This window comes from Pelophylax lessonae, assembly GCF_965119305.1.
Source record: "Pelophylax lessonae genome assembly, chromosome: 1".
NCBI lineage: Eukaryota > Metazoa > Chordata > Amphibia > Anura > Ranidae > Pelophylax > Pelophylax lessonae.
Window position 1 is genome coordinate 495,991,077 of NC_138768.1, and position 27,011 is coordinate 496,018,087.

Genomic DNA, 27,011 nt, shown 5'->3' on the forward strand with positions numbered 1-27,011 from the left:
AAAAAAAAAAAAAAAAATACGTGCTCCGTTGTATATAATGAAAATAGCAGCAGCCAGTTAAATGTGATATCAGTTACTGAACATTACAAAACAATTCAAAAACAACGCTAAAGTAAAGAAGGGGGAAACATTTTAAAGTGCAATTGTGCAAACAAAAAACATAGCAGACATAAATCCAAGATAAATAGTCAATGTGCAAATAATCGGCGCATATACATTGTTAAGCAAATAAATTGTGAAAGTCCATGTTGGTGAACATTCCAAAAGTGAATATATCAATCCATCCACTAAAGTGCAATGTAGACCATTAAAGAGAAACGCCACCAGAAACACCTTCTTGACATACAACTCTTACCAGATAAACAGGACCATAGATTATAATGGTCAAAAAAGCCTAGGACAAAACATGAACAGCTGATCATCCAGCAAATAGCAGCAGTGAGTCATTCAGTAATAGGCAGTGACAGGTACTCTGTATGGAGGGATCTGGGGTCTAAAAGACCCCAAACCCCTCCTCTGCACTTGAAAGTATTCAAGATTGGCGTTCTTTGAATACTGTGGATTTTTTTTAACCTGGCGCGTTGACTGCCGAGTAACCTTGTTGTGGCGTTGCTTCTGGGTTTCTACATCGATTCCAGTTTTGTTCGGGTCCCCGGCCAGTCGGGGAGACCCGGGCGGATCGGTGGAAGGCGGCATGAGGAAGGGGGACGTGCCCTTCCGCTGCTTGTAATAACAGCCGAGTGGCTGCTTAGCGGCATCAGTTATTACAAGAAAACCAGCTGTCGGTTGTAAAAAATGGCAGCTGCAGGCATCACCTTGAGCAACCACTTGAGCAAAATGACGTACAGGTACGTGATTTTGCGGCAAGTGGTTAAGCTGAGATTTTTCATTTTGTTCCAAAAAGGGCTCTACATAAGAGCAATAATTCAAGGTATGAATGCTGGTAAGTTTACTGTGCCTAGATTTGGGCTTAAAGTGACAGGGAGACTTGTATGGTAGGGCAAATGTTTGTAGTTCAATTCCTGAGTTTAATTGGTGGCAGAATTTAATTGTGATATATTTATTTGGATATTTAATTATATCTCCCAAAGGAATAAATTTTGGAGCATAGTGTTTTCTTGAGATCTTACTTAGTGATAATTGAATTATGCTCATAAAATACAAACTTTCTTTAACAAATAAGGTACCTGCACCTGTATTAGTGTCACATGGACCTATTAATCAATTTGTGATTTATTATTCAAGTATAGAATTGAGTTCCATTTTCTCAAGCTATATATGTTGTGTGATAATACATGTGAAAAGTGGCACTTAAAAAAATAAAAGAGAAAGTTTTATGTGTTATAAAGGTATAAAACATTTCTCTTACTATTTTACCATGTGTTCCAGTTCAGTGCCATTTGATCAGCATGGAATCCAAGCGGCTAACATTTTAGAAGAGATTTCCTTTACATGTTTACATTTTTCTTTTTTTTTTACTGTTTTTTTTTACTATATTTTAACTTTTGGGGCAAGGAACTTATCTATACAAATGGAACTGCAATGTATATTTAGTCTTATCTTAACTTTCATCATGTAAAGCTCGCCATACACCAGTGGATTTCCTGAGGAATGTTCGTAAGTAAATTCGTTTTCCTTATATCAGAACAGAAAAGGTCTGGAGATTAAGTCTAAAAGGCTTACACTACCTGAAGAAGGCTTTTCATTTTTGAGTGTTCACTCTGAGAAAAAAAAGAGCTTACAAGCTAGTAGCATGGTAGCAATCATCACTTCAGGGATCAGGCTTGAATAGCCATGCAATTTCAGCCACTGACTGAGAGGCACGTGCAAAATAGGACTTTGAGTTACAATGTCTACTCATAAAAGAAGCAGGTTTGGGACCAGATAAAATAGGTTGGAGTACCAGGCTAAGAATGTTAAGTCATCTCCCTCAGCAAAGGCAGAGAATCGCCATTGGTAGAAACACATATCAAGACCAGATTGAGTATCTGCTCAGAATTTTATGACTGTGATAGGATGCCATCAGATTCACATCTGACATTCCCTGCCATTGACAGTTCTAATAAAACACTTCCTGTTGGAGGGCCCATTATTCTAGATTGAGGCTCTGATGACTCAAAAGTCTGCCTGCCAAGTTCTCCACCCCTGGTATGTGGATGACCAAAAGAACTTGATTGCTCCATCACTCAAAATTCCTGCACCAGACAACCCCCCCCCCCCCCCAGTCAGACAGGCTTACATGCTTACATCTATGAGGAGGCTATTCCAGCAAAGAAGCTTAAAGGTCCTGGCTGAAAGGACCAATGGTGATCAAAGCCATCACAGCATATATGAAGGAACACTATCATTGTTTAAATGTTAAAAAGAATAAAACAGAATATGTTAAAACAAAATCAAGGCCGCAAAAATTCTAAACAAACAACTGATTGCAAATGAATGTAGGACAAATTCCAAAAAATTCTTCAAATATATTAATATTAAAAAGGTCAGGTCTGAGCGTGTAGGCCCTTTACAAAATAAAATGGCTCAAAATAGATATGGTCCAGAAATATTTAGACAGTATAAAGGTGAATAAAGCACCTGGACCAGATGGCATACACCCATGTGTCATAAATTAATTAAACAATACAATTTCAAAGCGACTGTGTACAATTTTTGGGGACTCTTTAATGACTGGCATAGTACCACTGGATTGGCACAAGGCCAAGGCGGTACCTATATTTAAAAAATGGATCAAAGTCTTTACCAAGTAACTACAGACCTGTTAGTTTACCTTCTATAGTCAGAGAGTTTATTAAAAGACCACCATAGATGTGTTCTTGCTAGGAAAAAATACTTTAAGCAAAATATAGCATGGATTCCTTAAAGAAAGAAGTTGTCAAACAAATCTGATTTCTTTTTATCAGGAGGTAAGTAAAGCTATAAGGAAAAATTAAATAGGCAGCCTCACACTGCAACGGGAAACCAATAAAAACTTCTATATTGTAATGTAGACAGATGCAGGAATGAATGGAAGGTTAACATGTTTCACACATCTTGTGCTTAGTCATAACCTCAGTTTATGGTTATTATGACTAAATTTGTGGTTGTGACTAAGCACAGGATAAGTGAAACATTAGCAGTGGTTAATGACCAATACTTCAAATGGTCTAAGGTTGTCAGTGGTGTATCCCAAGGTTCAGTGTTGGGACCCTTACTTTTTAATATATTTATAAATGATATAGGGTCTGAGATTAAAAGTAGCATTTCAGTCTTTGCAGGTGACACCAAGCCTATGCAACCTATTCAGTGGAATAACAATCTTACAGGAGGTCTCGTATAAGCCGACCTCAATGCACTGTTTAATTGAACAACCGTGTGGAAAATTAGGTTTAATGTTTAATGTTGATAAATGTAAAATTATGCACTTGGAGGCTAAAAACAAGCATGTATCTTACATACTAGGAGGAGAACAGCTAGTGGAGTCAATGGTGGTGAAGGATCTGGGGGTTTGGTATAAGCTTAAAAATGAGAAATGATTGGCTGAACTGAATTTATTCTCTCTTGAGAAGAGGAGATTAAGGGGGGGGGGGGGGGATATGATCACCATGTAGAAATGCATAAGTAGTCCATATAGTGAACTTGGTGTAGAGTTATTTGCTTTAAGGTCATCACAGAGGACAAGGGGGCACTCTTTATGTCTGGAGGAAAAGAGATTTAATCTCCAAAAACAGAAAGGCTTCTTTACAGTAAGTGCTGTAAAAATGTGTAATAGACTCCATCAAGAGCTGGTTCTGGCTAGCTTAGTAGATGGTTTTAAAAAAGGTGGTATAAAGTCATCCTAACCAATCATTTCAAGCACCAACACCCCAAGAAATGGTATATAGTGTACAGACTACCCCACTCAGTATATTTATACTGAGTGGGGTAGTCTAGCACCGGGAAAGCCCCGTTTCTCCTCTGTATACTATATAGGTTTTAAAAAAGGTCTGGATTCTTTCCTAGGTAGACATAATATAAATGGATACTCATATTTATAGATAAAGTTGATCCAGAGAATATCGGATTGCCTCTTGGGGAACATTTTTCCCCTGCTGGAGCAAATTGGATCATGCTTTATCCGGGCTTTTTGCCTTCCTATGGATCAACTGTGGGTATAGGATTGTGTGTATGGGATTTAATAATTTTTTTTTTACTTCTATTGGTTTTTTCTTCCATTGGTTAAACCTGATGAACTTATTTCTTTTTTCAGCCAGACTAACTACGTGACTAAATTATGTACCTAACTATGTAACTATATACTGTATATGATTTTGTTTGTGGTAAAGGGCTAACCTCCATTTGCATGGAGATAGGAGATATGTCCCACATTGACAATATGTCCCTCTGTAGATAACTGGTGTGGAACTGAGCACCCTCATAAGGACCTAACTTGCATCCAAATGTTCTGTACCTGAAGAAGCAGAACATTTCGCAGGAAAATTCTATATATCCCTGTTTCTCATCTCCACCATGAAACAGAGCCAGCAGTGGAGAAAATTGTGCAAACGAGGTCATCCAGAATCACCCTCACCTTGTTAAAGTGACACACTATTGGACTCACCAAAGATGGACTAGATACCTTCTTAAAGGAGGGATACGTGGTGGAAAACCACTAAAGGTTGGAAACAAAATGGTTAGACTGCTTCTTTAGACAGAAGATCATCAAACTGTTGATGATCCAAGAAAAAACTATCAGAATGTCTAGGCCTATGGAAACCCATAATGGAAGGGTTCGTTAACCTGAACATTTCTGTAAACCCCAAACCTATTTTTAGTATGCTTTTTCATAATGCCTCACTGTATATAGTTTTTAAACATTTTTTGCAAGTCTGTTGCAAAGTTTGTTAACTGGAGATCCAGTAACAGCACTTATTGTTGCAGGTAGACAGTGCTAAGCCACTGTCTCTTAAATTAGAAACAGAATTATCAGCCTGACATTAAACTTCCTTCAGCTGGCTGGGCATGCTTAGACCTAATACATAGCCCGATGGCCAACTAAGGGAGATCACATGGCAAGCTGTAAAACTGCTTCTCATTGAGAGGCAGCAGTTGAGAGTTAGCCACATGACAAGTTGTAACACTGCTTTTAATCAAGAATTGGCCGATGAGCATTGTCAGCCTGCAACAGAAAGTAGAGTTACAGGCATGGTCTGGAGGTAAGAAATTTTGCACCAGAGTGGTACAACAGACAGATCATTGACCCGTGGAAAGGCACTAGCTTGCCAGGCTTTATAGATACCTACAGAGAGAGAAGTGGAAAGTACATGCCACTAGCAGTGTTAGAGCCACAGACCTGCTGCATCCTCATATTGTTTAAAGGAAATGTGGGGCAGCAGAGAAATATCCCACCAGTATAGCCATGCCACAGCAAGCCCTATGCACTTACTGTAGCAAAATGTAAAGCCACCCCTTCCAAAATGGCAGCAGAAATTACAGGAATAGGCCAAAAGTGAAAGTAAATGAACTGGCGTAGTTAGAATGAAAAAAAAAATAGTTTTATTATAATTCCCTTAACAATGTAGCCCTCTGGGAGACACAACAGACATCTCAGTAAAGGGAAGGCCTGTCAAAAAGAAAGGAAAGGGTTTGGGTGGACACTGCAAACATCTTAGTTGGGGTGAATACCCAGGATCTGGGGAGCCGCTATTACACAGACTCTTCAGTGTTCATCCAGCAGTGCAGTACAAGACAGAGAAGTCCTGCCCTTTCAGGATACTGAGGATACATTCACGATGCTGAGCTTGTGCTGTACCACAGGTGTATAATCACTAGAGAGAGCTGTACCCTTTGTATCTCCATTCATGGGTCTAAAAATCCCCCTTACCTCTTGCTCTGGGGACAAGAATAAATTTGTGGATTTCTACTCCCTTTCTTTCTCGATAACAATGGTCAAAAAACAATAGAGTGATAAATCTCCCCAATTGGATAACTGACACCAAGAAAAACTTAAGTATACAGAGGATTTAGGCTTTCCCTACTCTATCCAAAAATAAAAAGGATAAACACTTCAGTATTAGGGATGGAAAAATCATCCCAGGTTGGATTTGCAGTGAGTTTGTCAAATCCCTTTTGAAATTTGTGAAGTTGGGATGTAGCAGCAAATTTGTTCAGTCTTTGGCAACCAAAACCTGTTAGTAGATCCCTGTCATTTTTAGGACTAATCGGTATACTACTGTTAAAAAAGGCATAGGAAACTGGGCACTGCCATTAGAAGCCTGTGCTATCGTAAAAAAAAAAAAAATTAAATACTGGGCAACATGGAAAATTACACAAATCTTTCAACTAACAGGTTTTAGGAATACATGTTGGAACCAGCATGTTCTTAAGTAATATTCTCAAGTAAAGTGTACTCTCTATATATTGTTGTATTTATTATTTATTTTGGAATCAAGGTATCAAAAGTTTTTTCTTTAGTTATGCTTTAAATTAATTTTTATCTGTCTATTGACCTTAATTATTAATCCACCTTGACTCCCCTGTCTATGCCCTGAGAAGACAGAACTACGTATATGAGCACTTTATTTCTACCTTGTTACATATGGAACATTCATATATCCCCTTTTGTTCTCATGTTGAGGACTGGCAGTGACAAAATGTCATTTTTATTGTTTTTTTTGTTTCATACTAGTAATGGCGGCGATCTGCAATTTTTTTTCACGGGACTGCGACATTGCGGCGGACATATCGGACCCCTAACTGACATTTTTTACACTTTTGGGGGTACCAGTGACATTACTACAGTAATCAGTGCTTAAAATATGCACTGTTACTGTAAAAATGACACTGCCCGGGAAGGGGTTAACAGTATGTGTGATCAAGGGGTTAAATGTGTCCCTAGGGGCGTGATTCTAACTGTCAAGGGGCGTGGCTTGTGAAGTAATCACAGAGACATGCAATCCCATATAGCAGGATCACATAGCCTCTGTGATCACTTCAGGGAGAATGACAGATGGTTGTGTTTACATCAGCCGTCTGTCTTTCTCTCTCAGCTGCGGGAGATCGCGAGTGGCCGGCAGCCATCGGAGCCGCCGGTCACACGCACTGGCTCCCCAGCTAACAAGAAGGGGGTGGGAGCGCGCCGCCGGCAGCGTGCGCTCGCCCCCTAGAGTCTCCTGAGCGAGCGACGTAGTATAACGTCGCTTTGCCCAGGAGCGGCTGCCTGCGCAGTAAAACTGCGGTGGGCGTTAGTTATGTGGTTAAGTATACTGCGAGAGTGACCACAGATAAAGAATGACTACACTTAATGATTAATGTAGAATAAACAGTTTAACAATACTAGATCTACAAAGTACTATCAGAGTGCACTCTGTGTACTAACGGGGGCCCCCTTTATACTGAACTGTAATAGTCTCCTGAAGAGTGAGGCCTCACTAGTCTTTACCAGTAAGGAATCCCCAACAATCCAAGGAAAGTAACTGTATTTCAATAAAGGTGATGATAATGATGAACTGTGATCCCCAAAGTAGTCAATAATTGTAATCCACAGAAACTAGTGTAAAACAGATGTCGATGTGTCTCAACAGACTAACAGCCTGGGACTGGACAGAGGGCTTAAGGCCTAGTTCACACACCTCTCACTATATATATGACTGCAGTGTCCAGTAGGTATATCTATATTTCCATATAGCCTTCTTAAGCAAACAGTTTGGCAGTCCTGCCCTGACTCAGCCTAAGTCTGTGATTTGTGCAGATGTAGATACTGGATGTCTCTCACCCCAACCGGGAACTCCGCTCTCCACTGCCACCAGGCCCTGCTCTGCTCAGCGTCTCCCTCAGCCTGTCAGATGACCTTCCGCTCGGTCACACTACCGAGACTCCTCCACGTACTCACACGTGTCCGCCACTAGGCCTCCGGCCTACTCCTCTGCGATCCGTGTCAGCTCTGTCCCTTCTTTACAGAACGCTGTCCTCGAGGCAAGAGAGCGAAATTGGATCCCGCCCCCCCTTTATATAGACACTCCCAGCAGGCTCTGCGAGTCACATTGCTCCCTGGGAGAACAGTCTCCTTAGACAGCAGTCTATGGTCCTGGCTCCTCCCATAATTCCAAAGTCACTGTCTTTGCAGAACTTTAATAACGAATAACAGTTTGAACAATACCAGCCGTGTGACCAGGCTACACATGTATAGGGTTAATGTATCATTTACACATTTGAATAAGCCTCATTTCTGGTACTGGGCTATAAATTACTTTACTTTGTTGTATACTGCATGCCTAAGGATAAAGTGCCAAACTACTTTGAAATGTGTTCCATATTAAATCTTTGGTATAATATATACTTTTTTTTTAAATAATTTTAGTGATAATTTTTTTTATTAAGAAAAAAAAAAAAAGACATTTGAAAAAATAAGTAAGTACATGTTTTTAAGGGATAGCAAAAATACAGTAAAAACAGTTGAAACAGCCACAACAATGGCTACCATCATACATGAATATAAGAAGTCTCAGAGAGAAAGGAAAAGAGAAAGAAGAAATGAAGAGTCTGATTAACGGGTTCCTCTCTATCTCTCATCCTCCCTCCCATAAACCGCTAGGGATATATAGTGCCAGATATCTTTGTTAAGAGAAGAACATAAAAGAAAAGGATTAAATAAAAAGAACTATAGAGAAAGGGAAAAGAGAAGAAGAAGGGAGAAGTAGGGGCCATCACAACAGCTCGCCAGAGAGAAGGAAGGGAAAGAGGGGAGAAGGGGTTCCAGGGCGGGTCCTCCTGAAGATGCCATAGTTTTAAAACACGGTTGTGAATTTCCATTCTGTCCTGTATTCTAGCGGTCAGTTTCTCCATCAGCTCCACATCCTTGAACCTGCCATACAAAGCATCAGGGGGAGAACGCTTTTTGCAATTGAGGGCTATAAGGCAGCGCCCAGGTTCTTTTAACCTTGTAGCAATGTCAACAGCGGTCAGAGCTAGTAGGATAGATGGCGTGGAGCACATCCAGTGTCAGGTACCAAAAGTAGAGAATTTTATAAGTAATTTCCTTATAGAGGGTACATAGGGAACTTTTAGCTGCCTGAGACCAGGTTGCCTGCCACGTCTTGAGTGGAATTTCTTCACCCTCTCCCATCGGAGCATGTAGGAGTGTTTACCTTGATCCTGAATGAAATAGGAATTCAGTATCTGGTAAATGTGGGAGATCAGACTTCTCGGTGCGGTGCCTTTCAGGATCAAACGTTCAAAGGAAGATAGAGAGGAGATTTGCAGAGTTATGGTTTGAGCATAGAGGCGAATCTGCAGATATCCATAAAACACCTGGTGAAGCAGATCAGATTTATTCTGAAGTTCATTAAATGGCAATAATTTACGAGACTTGGGGTCTACCAAATGGAATAGGAGAGGACATCGGAAACGTAAGGCTGTCTGGCACGTTGGGGGTTATAGAGGAAGAAGTCAAGAGTGATGCTTCAGACCCAAGGGAGTATTGGAGGGATAATGCAAGCCAAATCGTCCTAAGCTGGGACATGGACCTTAGCAGTCGGCTTGGATCTACCTTCACGTTCGCATTCCACAAAAGATTATTAGAGTGTATAGGTGCTAGTCAAAGTTTTTAAATTTCAGTCCATTTATTGTAGCGCTGAGTATACCAAGAGGCAACTGTGCGTAATTGGGCTGCTTGGTAGTAATTTTTAAGGTTAGGAAACGCTAGACCGCCATCTGTTCGCGAGGCCATAAGTACCAAGTGGGGTATTCTATGCCGATTGTAGTTCCAAACAAACTGCAGAAGATCTGCTTGCAATTTTTTAATGTGTGCAGGAGGAACAGGGATAGGTAGTGTTTTGAAGAGGTACAGAAGCTTGGGGAGAATGGACATCTTAATCGAAGCGATACATCCAGGTAGGGAGATATGATGGTTCTTCCACTGCTGTATTGTTTATCTGATCTGCTGATAAAGTGGGGGAAAGTTTTCATTATACAGTGTAGCAAAAGTTGGGGTAATGTAAACACCCAAATATTGTAGGGTGGTGGATTTCCAAGAGTAAGGGAAACAAGATGCTAAGTGTCCAATTTCATCCCCAGAGATGTTAACGGGGAAGGCCTCTGACTTAGACATGTTTATTTTGTATCCCGAGAGGGCTCCATAGTGGTGTTGTTCAGCATGCAGATTTGGTAGGGAAGTCCTAGGGTGGGTCAGGGTAAGGATAATGTCGTTCGCTATCAGTGAGATTTTAAATCCCCTCCCTTTGACCGATATGCCCCGAATGTCGGGATTTCTACGGATAGATGCAGCTAGGGCTTTGACACATATTGCAAATAATAAAGGGGAAAGCGGGCAGCTCTGTTGGGTGCCATTGGTTACTTGGAATGAGGAGGAGAGGGCATAAGGTTTTTGCATCTGAAAGGTTGGGTTGCAATATAGATGTTTAATTACTTGCAAGAAGGCCCCCTTAAATTCAATATGACATAATGTAGCAAATAGGAAGGGCCAATCAAGGCAATCTAAGTCCTTTTCCGTGTCCAAACAGAGTATCAGGAATGCCAAGCCCTCCCGGTTCGCCACATCAATTAGGTCTATGACCTTCCTAGTATTGTCTCCAGCCTGGTGAAAGGGAACAAAACACACCTGGTCTTTGTAGATTCGGGACAGGAGAACAGTGTTCAGTCTGACAGAAAGAGGTTTAGTGAGGATTTTAAAATCTGAATTAAATAGGGCTATGGGCCTGTAACTAGCACACAAGGAGGGGTCTTTTTCTGGTTTTGGAATCAAGGTGATGAAAGATCTCTGCATGTCTGCGGGGATAGGAGTGTCCTGAAGAAAAGCGTTATAAAGACGGCACATATAGGGGAGTAGCACAGGAAGGAAAGTTTTATACTACTCATATGGGAGACCTTATAGGCAGGTAAAGATTTGATATTCAGTTTGATTTCCTCCATAGTAATAGGTGCATTGGGGGATAAGAGGTCAGTGGACTGGAGTTGGAAAACACCACTTTGTTCAAGGTATTGATGCATGCCGTCCATTAGATCCTGGGAGGAAGGGTCATGAGGAATATCGGGGTCATTACATAGGTTTTTATAAAATTCCTCAAAAGAATGAATGACATCTTGGGGGTGAGAAACCCACTAGGTATCAAAAAGAGCGTACTTTTAGAGAGTTGGCTAAAGAGCTGAGAATCCCTGCAAATTTGGGATTGCGATTCCCGGGGTTCCGCCACATGGCGATCGAGAGCAGCAGTGTGGGATAGATTTAAATCTCCTCCCACAATCAGGTATTCATGGTCTGAATGAAAAAGACGGGTGGAGACTCTAGTCAAGAAATTAATTTGTCGGACATTCGGGGCATATAAAGTATAAAAGGTAACTGCTTGTGTCTGCCAAGCACCTCAGAGGATAATGAAATGGCCCCATAGATCTATGTAAGATTCAGAACAGGTAAATGGGGAGCCGTGCTAAAAAAAAGTATAGCAATGCCAGCCCTTTTACAAGGATTTGAAACTTGATAAGCCCATGGGTAGTACTTGGATATGAACAGGAAGGAGCTCCTCTTGTCTAATTGGGTCTCCTGGACCATTATAACATCAGCTCCCTACTGTCTAAACTCCCTGAGTGCCAGATGCCTCTTTCTATTGGAGTTCAAACCATAAACCTTAACCATAGTGTTGGATGAGAGCAGAGAAAACAGCACTTATCTGATCCAGTGGCAGGGTAGACATAGTTCAAGAACCAGAAGGACTTATTTTGCAGGAGGGGGACATGATGGGTAGAGGATGCTTCATGATGGACCAAGGAAAGAATCTCAAAAAACTTCCCTGTATGGACAAAATGTTGGGTGTGGCTGGGGGGAATTACAGCTTTCACAGTACATATTGGTACAAACAGCAACATTAGTTGGAGTGTCCTAAAAAACTATTTTAGGGACTTCAGCAACAAGCTGAAGAAAAGGACCTCTAAGCTATCATTTTATTAAATACTTTCTGTACCAAGAGTGCCACCAGAGAGGCAGCAGGTGTAGAGTAAACAAGAGCCAATGCAGGTACAGGACATGTAGATGGGTGGATCGGAAGGGAACAAAAACTCAGTGGGGAAAACACATTATATTATTTCAAGGCTGGAAGTGTTGCAAATTTAAACTGCAACACAAGAAACAATAGAATTCTACAAAATGAAGAGGCATGTACGCAAATACTAGAAATCGGTCAAACAAATGGATGCGATAGAACTTCTGTTGTTGGAGGAGGAGTTTAACTTCATGGGAGTATCAAAGACCTGTAGAAACTGCTTACAGGACTGGGCTGCTTTTATCAAAGGATGCATTTTGTTCCAGAAAAGGTGGTGGGGTATGTCTATGTGTAAGGAACAATCTAAACGCAAGTGAGAGAGAGAGACGATATGGACAATAAGTGTTGAGTACTTATGGTTGAAGCTTTATACAAGGGCTCCAAAAAATAAAATTATGTGGGTGTGTTACAAGTCCTCTAACATTAAAGAACAGGAAGAGATTAATCTACTTTCTCAGATAAAATTACCAAAGAAACAGGATCATGTTATCATTATGATGGACTTCAGCTATCGGAAAAAGCAGATATTGACTAGATAAAAGGTACTGCACATTTAACTAAGGCTTACCAGTTCTTCAATATATACAATAGCAGGACAAGTTTGTGGAACAAATGATAAAAGCCTCAACTAGAATTGATCCTCTGTTGGATTTACTAAAATTAAACAATACAAAACTCATTATGGACATGCAAATTAGGGACGAAGTAAGCATCTGATCAAACGGTACTTATGTTTGATGTAACAAAAGACAGTTAGGTACCAAAATAACTCTAACCTTTCAATAATTCAATTTCAGTAAGCTGCGCTATTTACTAGGTAAGACTAAATAGGACCAAATATTCTCACCAAAATGCACAGAGGAGAAGTAGGAGTGTTTTAAGGATTTATGAAACAATAGCATTCAATAGTGCATCCCATTAAGCAAAAACATGGGAGAACAAAAGTAGAACCTATGAGGCTCAATTCTAGTCTTACAAAGCAAATAGAGTATAAAACAGAAGGTACATATTTGGCATTTAGGGGATATAGAGAATGCAATAAGAAATTAGAAAGCAGCTACAGCAGCTAAAATAGACTATTAAAAACATATTGCTATGGAAATAAAAAAAAAGTTTGTAGAATTCTTTCATTTTTACCAGCAAAAAAGTGAGGACAGGACATGTAGGTCTAAAGAAGAATGAATGTAGACATCTGGTCACAAATGACAAGAAGGCATATGTGGTAAAGACTTTTTCGTCAGCTTTTTTACATGAAAAATACATATTTAATAGAACAAATAGGAATGGCAATACCGATAGTGAAGTATTTTGCAGATATCTGAAACTAGAAACTAGATATCTGAAACTGGTGTAAAGAAAATGTGCTATCAATATTCAAAAAAGGATCTAAAGATATACCAGGTAACTGCAGACCAGTCAGCCTAACATCAATAGTATGTAAAGGATTTGATACAAAACAGTATTATAAGTAAGAAGCAACATGGGTTTATGAAAAAACACTCCTGAAAGTCCAATCAACAGTCTATGAAAAGGAGAATAATTTGGATAGAGGTAGATATAATTTATTAAAATTTTGCAAAAGCATTTGACACTGTCTTCTACAAATTCTTCATCCACAAACTTAGACCTATTGGATGTATGTGGATTTAGGAAAGGGTACAGAGAGGTGTGATAAATTATTCTGATTCTGAAAGGTCTAGGGCAAGGGTACCTCCTTTGATAGGTGGAGATTTACCTGAGCAATACGAAAGATCAAAGATCACTGGGTTTTGGCGCCCTTTTTTTTTAACTAGCAAGGCCTAACTAAATATTAAGCACATTTTATAAAATATAATAAAAGAAATGTCACTGTAAAAATATAAACTTACCTTACCTTAAAAGTAGACAGGGTCAGTAGAGCAGTGGATGGTGTCAGTAGAGCAGAGGATATTAACAGTAGGGCAGTGGATGGTGTCAGTCAATAGAGCAGTGGAGGATGTCAGTAGGGCAGTGGATGGTGTCAGTAGTTTTTTATTTTTTATAATTTTTTACAATTGTATCTTTTATACATTTTTGCAAATTGTTGGGGGACTTTGGTATAATATCAGGGGTCAAAACAGACCCTTGATATATCACTTTTGAGACGCAGAAATGAGATTGAGGACTGCCTAAGCTGCACAGAATGCATGAACAGGAATATCTGTATATATATATATATATGTATATAAATGACATATGTATCGGCCCTTTCCCCCAATTTCCTGCAGCAGACGCCAGGAGAGGAGAGGAGGGTAGGAAAGCACACGGGGGCAGGGGGGGGGGGTCATGTAGCAGAAGAAGACAGGAGGGGTGGCAAGAGGGCATTTACTGGAAGCAATCCTCTTTCCTCCAACAGCAGTTTAAAGAGAGAGGAGGAAAAGCAGGCTTCTAGCTGCTGCCGAAAGAAAGGGGATCAGTTTTATTCAATGCCACCTCCACTCTTGTCCAGGTTCCTGGGGTAGACAAGGAAGGATCATAATATACTCATCACCTGCCCACAGTTGACAGGTAGTTTGTAATCAATGGGTTGATGACCCCAGTCTTTAATTATGAATGGTGCAGGCCAGGGTTATGTTTTGGGACTACTCCAGTTTAATTTGTTTACGGTATAAATGATATTGAAGATGGAATTGTGAGTTCAGTTTTAGTATTTGCTGATGACAGCAAATTATGCAAATAAATAATGTCAGCTCAGGATGTAACAACATTACAGAAAACCTTTAAAGAATAAGGGGATTGGCATCTACTTGGCAGATGGGGTTTATTAATGAAAAAAAAAAAAAAAAAAACTAAAAATGCGCATACAAAATATTTATTTGGGGGCGTTACACTGGGGGAATTAGTCGTGGAAATAGACTTGGGGGTTCAGGTAGATGACAATTTGGCAATAAAAATAAGTGCCAGACCACGGCTAATGAAGAAGAACAATTTCATGCATTAGAAAGGTTATATATTCAATGCATAAAATTATAATTTTACCCCTTTAAAAAATATTGGTTCAGTCTCACCTTGAGTATGCAGTGGTTACCCATCAAAAGGATGTCCTTGAATTAGAATAAGTTCAGCGTATGGCGACAAAATTATTAAGAGGACTAAAAGACCTCAGCTATGAGGGATGACTAAGAATATTATGCTTGTTCTCTTTAGAGAGAAGGCACTTGCTATCTACAAATTATATGTAATTGGTGACTGTAGTGATGGAAGAAAGTTGTTTAACATATGGTCCATTTGTGTACATGAGACCACAATTTGAGGTTGGAGGAAAAGAGGTATGACTTGACATTTTGTAGAAGTTTCTTTACTGTTAAAGCAGTAAAAAATGCAGAACTTCCTTTTCCAGATAGTGGTATCAGCTAAGAGTGTTGAAAAATTAAAAAAACATGTTGATGTCTTCCTAAATCAGCACATAATACATGGGTATGTACTGTATATGCCTACAAGGCTCAAATACTCATACATGATGTACATGGATGTACTGTACCTGTGTTTTTTTCCAACTCTGTTTAATATGTAACAATGTACGTATTGTTCTTCCAAATTATAGAATGATCCCTGCATGTTTTTAACTTCAATAACAGACCTATAGTATATAAAGATCACTAATCATCAAAAAAACTTTGCTAAAATGTAATATATTCTAATGTCAAGGTGCAGAAGTTTTCAGATTAACTGACTACACTTACATCAGATAAACTAAATTTTACATCATGTATGTTATCCAAAAGTTCAAAGGAAATTAAAGAGCTTGTGAACATAACAATTTACATTTTTATGTGAATTTAGCAAAATTTTGCTTCTCTGTATACATGCTGCGTTATAATTGAAACTTGGTAAAAAATATTCTTGTTTGCATTGGATAAAACATAATTCTGTAGCTAGCATGACTTGTTGACAAGTTACATTTTTTACAAACAATTTTTGTGTTATTCTGCAAATACTGTAGTACTGCATGTGGTTCAATTGAATGTTACAGTATGAAAAAGCAATTATAAAAAGCAATTTTTTGTTGTTATCAGCATTCTTTCAAAATTAGTGCCACTAAAGTTAGTCTTTGAGAGAATTATTACAGAAATAAATTGATTGCTAAACACAGTTTATACCTGATTTGTCTGGGTTTTCGTTCAAACAGTCTTGTAGTATAACCACTTTGAAATCTTCATTTTAACAAAGAAGAAGAAAAAAAAATAGATTATTAAAATCAAACCTACAGAATGAAGGTATACTGTATATATATATATATATATATATATATATATAGAAATAATTGCTAAATAAAACTTAATCCATAAAAATCCATAAAAAAAGCATTCATAAACTCCAAAAAAAGCAATGGTAAAGTATATATAAAACTAGCTACTAAAATTTCATACAAGCTTAAAACGTTAATGTCAATTAAAATGTTCCAATTTTCAAAATTTTTCAATCTGAAGCTTTCAACAAAATAATACACGGTGATCCAATCATGAAGGCTTTCATTTGAATATATACTTTTTTAGGGTAACAATGCTCTATTCCTGTCTTCGAAAAGTTCTCCTACATTGTAAGCCTGATATCTGATGAAAATTACAAGTGGCCTTTCAACACACATTAAGCAGACAAAGTCTTATGCTATCTTCATCTGAAAACCCACTCTAAAAAATGTCATGCAACTATTGCTGGAATTAATACAGTAGTAGGATAGTAGGTCATATTAAAAAATAACAATTGATAATAATAAACAGTATTATAGCTAACCAAATGTCAAAGCGAATTTTGATTTTGCATAATTCATTTTCACTCATCTTATTGAAAGGGGCAAAACAAAGTAAAAAGTCACTTGGCAAAGTATATCTAATTGCGAACAAAGTTAAATTAAAAAAAAAGGATTTTTGGTTGCTTGATTGGATTGTGTTTGCCGAAGTAAGCACTTTGAAACTGAACATACTCTATTCCTCTGGCCTGGGTTCACACAAATGCGATGTCAGATGCAAACGCAAATTCAGCCATACAACTCACATTGGATTCGCACGAAAAAGGTGCAGTTTTTTTCCCGCACTGGAATTGGATTATTGTCCGAATTCACAGTTCGCACTGCGATCTGCGCACTGATCTGGGGGTGTCATTAACTTTGTATTGAAACCCACAGGGGTTCGCAGAGGGCAGTGTGAACTGCCTGCGGGAGAGATGCAATGCGGGAACATGCACTAGAATCGTGTTGGTTCCCGCATCGCATATGTGTGAACCCAGGTTTAATAAATAAAGCCCATTAGCTAAATCTTTGGGAATGTGCTGCAAATGCGAGCTGCAAATGTGTGCAAGCAAGTCCAGTGTGAACAGATGTCTTCTCATAACATATTAGCAAACCAGATACCAGGTAGCACATACAGTAGGAGAAGTTCAATGCTATGCTATACATTCATTTACTGAAATTTACAGGGCTACAGCAGCTAAGCAATGAACACATTTCTGCACAGCCCCGGTACATTTATAAAAGCTATTTCTTCCATTTTATAGGCTCCAATGTAAATAATACAAGGGATCCTTGCATTATTTTCCAATCTATGTACATACATACAGTACATATACCATTTGGAATTTTCATACCGTACCCAATGTATGATTTATTGGTGTAGGTCTTAAAAGGATAAGTTTACCTTTTGGGTAAAATAATAAATGCATATATTTCTGCAGGCAAAAAAATCAGCATTTATTATTTTTTTCCCTGAGCAGCCTGGAAAGCATTGCACCCCTGATCAGTGAATCAGAGGTGCAATGCCAGACTCCTGCAGGAAGCTGTGAATGAATGGTTCCACCCACATGGCCGCATTTTTTTCAAAAAGTGACAGCGGGCAAGAATAGTTCCCTGCTTGCTGTCACGGGGGGCTGAGAGGCCGCAGCTACTGGAACATGTTATGTTTTTCACCCTAAATACAGCTAAAACATGTAACATGTTCAAAAAAGGTGAACCTATTCCTTAATAGCTTCTAGCAATCTGATAGGGAATCTACTTTTTGCCAGTTTAGAGTGGTCAGAGCAGTAAGAGCCCATTCACATTAGCGCGACTTGTCAGACGACTTGTCAGCTTGACAAGTCGCGGTATGTCGCGGTCCATTGATTAGCACAGGACCCGTTCTAATAGGAGTGACACAAGTCGCTCCGACTTAGAAAAAGGGTCCTGTACTAATTTGGGGCGACCTCGGAGCAACTTGCATAGACTTCCATTATGTGAAGTCTCTGCAAGTCGCGCCGAAGTCGCGGTGCACAGCGGTGCACGCGACTTCACAGGTCGCCCCTCAAAGTCTTACATAGTTACATAGTTACATAGTTAGTGTGGTAGTTCAACCTATGATGTGTGTGTGTGTTTGCTTTTACCCGTACATTGTATACCCCTGTATGTTGTGGTCTCTAAGGTGCCCATCTAATAGTTTTTTGAAACTATCAATGCTTCCTGCTATTACGACTGCTTGTGGAAGAGAATTCCACATCCTTACCGCTCTTACAGTGAAGAACCCCTTACGCACTTTAACCACTTCCCGCCCGCCCTATTACAAATTGACGGCGGGAATGTGGCTGTGTTACTCTGACCGGACGTCATATGACGGCGGCAGGATAACACAGCTCTGGGCGCCCCCGGGGGCGCGCAGAGCGGCGATCGGTGATGCGAGGTGTCAGTCTGACACCCTGCATCTCCGATCTCGGTAAAGAGCCTCTGACGGAGGCTCTTTACCATGTGATCAGCCGTGTCCAATCACGGCTGGTCACATAGTAAATAGGAACAGCCGTTGATCGGCTTTCCTTAGTTCGTGCCTGACAGGCACGAGTAAGATCATTGATTACCAGTGCAGACCCTCGGGGGGGGGATGCCACTAGATCCACCAGGGATGCCCACTATGACCCCAGGGATGCCCACTATGACCCCAGGGATGCCCACTATGACCCCAGGGATGCCCACTATGGCCACCAGGGATGGCAATCAGGGCTCAGGGAGCCCCCCATTGCCCTCCCCATCAGTGATGCCCACCAGTGTCCTCCCTATCAGTGCTGCCCACAAGTGCCCATCATTGCCATCCTTTAGTGTCGCCCACCAGTGCCCATTATTGCCCACCAGTGCCGCCTATCAGTGCCCATCAGTGCCCATCAGTGCTGCCCGTCAGTGCCACCCATCAGTGCCCATCAGTGCCCACCAGTGCCGCCTATCAGTGCCCATTAGTGCCCGTCAGTGCCACCTATCAGTGCCCGTCAGTGCCACCTATCAGTGTCCATCAATGCCGCCTATCAGTGCCCAGCAGTGCCGCCTATCAGTGACCACCAATGCTGCATATCTGTGCTACCTATCAGTGCCGCATATCAGTGCCTATCAGTGCCGCATATCAGTGCCGCCTATCAGTGCCGCCTATCAGTGCCACCCCATCAGTGCCACCCCATCAGTGCCACCCCATCAGTGCCACCCCATCAGTGCCTCCTCATCAGTGCCTGTCAGTGCAGTCTCATCAGTGCTCATCAGTGCAGGAAAAAACGTATTTATTTACAAAATTGTATAACATAAACAAAAAACTTTTTTTTTTTCAAACTTTTCGGTCTTTTTTTATTTGTTTAGCAAAAAGTAAAAATCGCACAGGTGATCAAATACCACCAAAAGAAAGCTCTATTTGTGGGGGGAAAATGACATAAATTTGGTGTAGGTACAGTGTTACATGACCGCGCAATTGTCATTCAAATTGCAACATCGCTAAAAGGGGAAAATTGGCCTGGGCAGGAAGGGAGGGAAGTGCCCGGTATTAAAGTGGTTAAGGTTAAACCGCCTTTCCTCTAGTTTTAGTGAGTGGCCTCGTGTCTTATTGTATTCCCTTTCTCTGAATAGTTTGTTCCTTATGCTAGGGTCGTCAGTGCAGTATTTGTACATTGATATCATATCCCCCCTCAATCGTCTCTTCTCCAGAGAGAATAAGTTCAGTGCTTGTAGTCTTTCCTCATAGCTGATGTCCTCCATTCCCCTAATTATTTTTGTTGCCCTTCTCTGGACTCTTTCCAGTTCCAGCACATCCTTCCTGTCGCGCTAGTCTGAATGGGCTCTAAAAGAGGATTTTGAATTGGTTTTTCTGGGATTCAACACTATTCAGACTACTCTTTGCCTTATTAAATAAACATGTTTTTTAAAAAAAAAAATCCAAACAGGTGACAAACAGTACAATTCACACTGGGTTTGATTTACTGAAACTGCAGAGTGCAAAATCTGGTGCAGTTGTGCATGGCAGCCAATCAGCTTCTAACTTCAGCTTGTTCAATTAAGCTTTGACAAAAAAGACCTTTGGTCCAGTTTTAGTAAGTCAACTCCATAGGTCTAATCATGTAACTATACAGAAGAATTTTGGAAAACAGTACTTTGCTTTGGCTGGCATAGCAGGAAATGTATTTGATATGAGCTCAGTATCATCGTAAACTTCATCTGTAATGCAGAAGAAATAACAAAAATGTAATTATTAACAAGTAATGGATATAAACAATGTACACACTTTTAAAGAGGATACAGAATAGTAATAGTGATGGTAAACTTTGAAAGGCCCATAAGTGTAGCGTTCAAGATTTCTAGCTATTGCAGGATCACTTTATAAAAGGGAGTAAGAATTTTTTTTTAACAATTCACATTTGCAATTTTATAAATATCAAATGTTAAGCTGTTATAATAGTACACTTATGTCTCAGGATTACTGGAGTCAGATGATTTTAATCTCTTTATGGCAGAACATAAGTGTGGGCTCCTCCTGCCTAAGCCCAGTGCCGATAACAGACTCTAGTAGAACTATCTTATAAAGGTGCTGAAAGTATTACATGAAATAAAATAAAGGCTTTGTTAAAACAAGACTTTACCGCCCGACCACTTTATAAACCCACCCCTTGCGATCACGCAGGCTTTTTATTGCCAAAGAGAGTACCAAGAGAATATTTATTTTCTATAATAAAATGTTCTTTACATTGCTTGCAAACTGCTTTACAATATACACTGATCTGTGCATACACAGCTCGGTGTACATTCAGTGCCAAGATGAATGAACTCCCGTACATACTGCAAGAGTTACATCATCCCAGGAAGGCCAATAAAGGTGGCTGAAAATACCAAACTCAAAAGAAGACTAGATGAGTTTGTCATCATGTCATCAGAGAGAGAGCTTGTGAACGTCACATCGCTGGAGGCGAGATTATACTGGAGGTATACGAAATTGTAATTTAACTTGACAATTTTGTACATGGTTACCATTCTATTGAATGTCAGTTATTGAGCCTTGAGCACAGGCATGAGAGAGGGCAGCCTCTACAGCATATAAGACTTACAGAATGACAGTGGACTGACATTTTTACTCTGACAGCAAGACAAGATGTTATACGGTAGTAATACACACACCTATCCTTGAGAAGTATGACTGAACTATTATAACAAAATATAACAACCGTGAAAATGTAGTGCTTTTTATAATATATATATCAGTGGCGGCCTGTGCATAGGGGGCGTCAGGGCGCCGCCCCCCATAAAAAAAAGGATAAAAAAAAAAATTACAAAAAGAACAATAAAGTTCGCCGGCCTATGTGGTGGCTATGGGGGGGGGGTGGGGTTTACGACCCAGAAGAGGTGCCGATTGGCTGCCTTCTGGGGGCATAACCTGGGTGCAGGTCATAGCGCTAGGACACCCCCACTTTCGTGATATCCTGACTGTGATTGGTCCAGTCTCCAGCCTGGACCAATCATCATCTAGGACATCCGATTGCTGACCCCGCTGACGTCGCAATGGGGGCAGTGCCGGTGCATGCGTCAGTCACGCACCGTCACCGCCCGATCTCCTTCCCTCCGCCCGGACCGATCGGAAAACCAGAAGACTGAAGAGGACGAGACGAGCAGTGCCGTGGACGGTTCCCGGAATCCCGCCGCCGTCAGAAGAGGACTCGAGGAGAGGAGCAGCGCCATGGACGTCTCGCAGGCAGCCCAGGAGGAGAGCAGGTAAGTGATTGAAGCCGACCTGTGCTCTCACCTGTACCATGCCTATACCATCACCTGTACCATGCTGTCTATACCATCACCTGTACCATGCCGCCTATACCATCACCTGTGCCATGCCGCCTATACCATCACCTGTGCCATGCCGCCTATACCATCACCTGTGCCATGCCTATACCATCACCTGTGCCATGCCTATACCATCACCTGTGCCATGCCTGTGCCATGCCTATACCATCACCTGTGCCATGCCTGTACCATCACCTGTGCCATGCCTATACCATCACCTGTGCCATGCCTATACCATCACCTGTGCCATGCCTGTGCCATGCCTATACCATCACCTGTGCCATGCCTGTGCCATGCCTATACCATCACCTGTGCCATGCCTATACCATCACCTGTGCCATGCCTGTGCCATGCCTATACCATCACCTGTGCCATGCCTGTGCCATGCCTGTACCATCACCTGTGCCATGCCTATACTATCACCTGTGCCATGCCTATACCATCACCTGTGCCATGCCTGTACCATCACCTGTGCCATGCCTGTACCATCACCTTTGCCATGCCTATACCATCACCTGTGCATGCCTGTGCCATGCCTATACCATCACCTGTGCAATGCCTGTGCCATGCCTATACCATCACCTGTGCCATGCCTATACCGTCACCTGTGCCATGCCTGTGCCATGCCTATACCATCACCTGTGCCATGCCTATACCATCACCTGTGCCATGCCTGTGCCATGCCTATATCATCACCTGTGCCATGCCTGTACCATCACCTGTGCCATGCCTATACCATCACCTGTGCCATGCCTGTACCATGACTTCAAAGTCACGCAATTTTTTTACCGCGTTTTTTGCCGCAAAGCAATACCTATTACATTTTTCTTTTTGCGCCCCCCCCAAAAATTTTGAGCACCAGCCGCCACTGATATATATATATATATATATATATATATATATATATATATATATATATATATATATATATATATATACACACACAAAAGTGAGTACACCTCACATTTTTGTAAATATTTTATTATATCTTTTCATGTGACAACACTGAAGAAATGACACTTTGCTACAATGTAAAGTAGTGAGTGTACAGCTTGTATAACAGTGTAAATTTGCTGTCCCCTCAAAACAACTCAACACACAGCCATTAATGTCTAAACTGCTGGCAACAAAACTGAGTACACCCCTAAGTGGAAATGTCCAAACTGGGCCCAAAGTGTCAATATTTTGTGTGGCCACCATTATTTTCCAGTACTGCCCTATACGTCCTGGGCATGGAGTTCACCAGAGCTTCACAGGTTGCCACTGGAGTCCTCTTCCACTCCTCTGACGACATCACGGAACTGGTGGATGTTAGAGACCTTGCGCTCCTCCACCTTCAGTTTAAGGATGCCCCACAGATGCTCAATAGGGTTTAGGTCAGGAGACATGCTTGGCCAGTCCATCACCTTTACCCTTAGCTTCTTTACCAAGGCAGTGGTGGTCTTGAAGGTGTGTTTGGGGTGTCATGTTGGAATACTGCCATGTGTCCCAGTCTCCAAAGGGAGGGGATTATGCTCTGCTTCAGTATGTCACAGTACATGTTGGCATTCATGGTTCCCTCAATGAACTGTAGCTCCCCAGTTCCGGCAGCACTCTTGCAGCCCCAGACCATGACACTCCCCTCACCATGCTTGACTGTAGGCAAGACACACTTGTCTTTGTACTCCTCACCTGGTTGTCGCCACACACGCTTGACACCATCTGAACCAAATAAGTTTATCTTGGTCTCATCAGACCACAGGACATGGTTCTTCCAGTAATCCATGTCCTTAGTCTGCTTGTCTTCAACCTCGTTAGCAATGCTGGCAGAACTCATACGTCTATTTCCCAAAGACAACCTCTGGATATGATGCTGAGCACGTGCACTCAACTTCTTTGGTCAAAAATGGAGAAGCCTGTTCTGAGTGGAACCTTTACTGTTAAACCACTGTATGGTCTTGGCAGCTCAGTTTCAGGGTCTTGGCAATCTTCTTATAGCCTAGGCCATCTTTATGTAGAGCAACAATTCGTTTTTTCAGATCCTCAGAGTTCTTTGCCATGAGGTGCCATGTTGAACTTCCAGTGACCAGCAAGAGAGAGTGAGAGCGATAACACCAAATTTAACACACCTGCTCCCCATTCACACCTGAGATCTTGTAACACTAACGAGTCACATGACACCGGGGAGGAAAAGTGGCTAATTTGGACATGTGCACTTAGGGGTATAATCACTTTTCTTGCCAGCGGTTTAGATATTAATGGCCGTGTGTTGAGTTATTTTGAGGGGACAGCAAATTTACACTGTTATACAAGCTGTACACTCACTACTTTACATTGCAGCAAAGTGTCATTTCATCTGTGTTGTCACATGAAAAGATATAATAAAATATTTACATAAATGTGACAGGTGTATTTACTTTTGTGAGATACTATATATATATATATATATATATATATATATATATATATATATATATATATATATATATTTTTTTTTTTTTTGTAGCACATGACCCCGTGCTACTTGGTAAATTGGTTGTTTATGCCAGATTATGGTAGGAGCAAGCCCAGATTGCTCAGGTATGTACTGGCTTAATAATAGAGCCAGAGTTAGAGCTCAGGGCCCCACCCTCCTGAGGGAGGTCAGTTTGTCTGAGGGGAGCCGTGTGAAATGCTGCTGTGCATCAAGGTGTTCAGGTTGGGGCAGAGGAAGGCCCAAGCCTGAGAGGAAGTCCATGAGGGACGAGAGCAGCCAGAAGGCTGTAGAGAGAGTCCAGGAGGGACAAGTGCAGCTAGGGAGCTGCAAGGAAAGATGCAGAGCTAAAGTTCAGCATCTGCACATACCACTGGGATGTGCTTTTGATGGTCAGGAATACCAAAAGGTGTTCGATGGTCAGGAAGACCCTGCAGAGGTACTCGTAGCAGTAAAGCTGCCACAAGAGAGCCAGGAGCCTGAATGCTATGTCTTTGCAGTTATGGTGAGAACCCCCTGCATGGGAAGAGCTATCTGTATGAACTTTGACTTGCTTTTAAATAAAAGTAGTCTGCCGTGCCCTAAAATACAGTTTTGGACTGGTGCAACTCATTGTAAATGCAGCTACCGCTTGAGTTTATTCACCCAATCTTACTATATATATATATATATATATATATATATATATTTACTGTATATACACTGAACAAAATTTTAAACGCAACACTTTTGTTTTTGCCCCCATTTTTCATGTGCTGAACCTAAAGATCTAAGACTTTTTCTATGTATACAAAAGGCCTATTTCTCCCAAATATTGTTCAAAAGTCTGTCTAAGGGCTCTTTCACACGGGCGGTCCAATCAGATCCGCCTGTCAGTTTTTTAGGCGGATCTGATCGGATCCTCCATGCAGCTCTATGGGGCAGCGGGTGTCAGCGGAGACACCTCCGCTGACACCAGCTGCCATCCGCATCCGATCCTGTGCTGAAATCTGGACGGATGGAAACCCTATTTTTCCATCCGTTCAGTAATCGGAGCGGAGCGGATCTGATGAGAGCGGACAAGCGGTCCGCTCTCCTCCGATCCCCCATAGAGGGCAGCGGGTGCTGAGACACCTCCCTCTCCGCTCTGCAAGCGGAGACGGAGCTGTCATCCGCCCGGCTCAGCGGGGATCGCAGATCGATCCCCGCTGAGCAACACGGATCCGCCTGCGGAGGCGGACCGTGTGAAAGAGCCCTTCATCTGTGTTAGTGAGCACTTCTCCTTTGCCGAGATAATCCATCCACCTCACAGGTGTGGCATATCAAGATGCTGATTAGACAGCATGATTATTGCACAGGTGTGCCTTAGGCTGGGCACAATAAAAGGCCACTCTAAAATGTGCAATTTTATAAAGTCTTATATCTTTGAGTTCAGCTCATGAAAAATGGGGGCAAAACCAAAAGTGTTGCGTTTAGAATTTTGTTCAGTGTATATTTTTTTTTTTTATATACTGTGTATATACACACACACACATATATATATATATATATATATATATATATATATAGATATAGATATATATAGATATACACACACACGCACATACATACATGGTATACATGTGGTAATTACTGTACAATTTTTCCTACCATTTGGAAGTTAAATATAATTTTTTGCCATTTGGAAGTTAAATTGTTAATTATATTCCACTCAGTCAGTAGCTTGGCTTTCTTTATTTAAATAAAATAATATCAACTAATAAAATTGATATCCATTCAGCCTTTATAGAAACTAATATTTTCCTTCTAGAGAGCAGATTACAAACGGCTTTGTGTTAAAGCGGAGTTTCGGGCACAGAAGTCATTTTTTACTAAACATACCCCCGGGACAGTCAGGGCTAGCACATTCCACAATGGCTAGCCTCTGATCTGTCCCGGTTCGCACTTACCTTTTAGAAGAAATACTTACTTATAAAATTTCTTCCACAGCGTTTCCATCTCTCTTGTAGGCAGCTGAAGCCGGCGCGGTCCTCTTCTGTGTCTTCTTCCGCGTCTTCTTGTCCCAGAATGCGCCTGCACCGGCCCCTCTCGTCACTTCCGGTGCGGCGCCGCCCTGAAATGAAGAGCGGGGCCGGTGCCGTCGCATTGATTCCTGGGAGCTATGACGTTCAGCTCCCAGGAATCATAGCGAGACAGGAAGTGACGGGGTGAGCCGCGGCTCCGAGGGAGGAAGTACTCGGAGGTGAGTATCTTCGATCTTCAATTACAAGGTAAGTAAAAAAAAAAAAAAAATAACTATCCAATTCCTTTTCAGGTGAGGTCTACCTAGTGGAGGGGCACAAAAAAAAATATAGTTTTTGTGCCCGGAACTCCGCTTTAAGGCTGATAGATATCATAAAACAACCAACAGAGCTGGCTGTGCGGTTGACGCTGAATATTTGGATGAAAGCAGAGGTTGTTAGCACACTGACCAGCAGGGCCCCCTGGTGGTGTTTACTGCCCACACCTGCCC

General features: G+C 41.3%; 1 protein-coding gene across 3 annotated transcripts in view; it reads right to left on the bottom strand.

Annotated features, from left to right (window-relative positions):
* Positions 1-27,011, bottom strand: part of LOC309553636 (FYN-binding protein 1-like) — a 649,087-nt gene that overhangs the window by 155,175 nt on the left and 466,901 nt on the right. For all 3 annotated transcript variants that reach the window (XM_082254927.1, XM_082254926.1, XM_082254925.1), the window contains 2 exons: positions 20,394-20,457; positions 16,133-16,186 (listed from right to left, as the gene is read on the bottom strand). In XM_082254927.1, the coding sequence (XP_082111053.1) occupies positions 16,133-16,186; positions 20,394-20,457 (118 nt within the window). The remainder of the gene's footprint in view (positions 1-16,132; positions 16,187-20,393; positions 20,458-27,011) is intronic.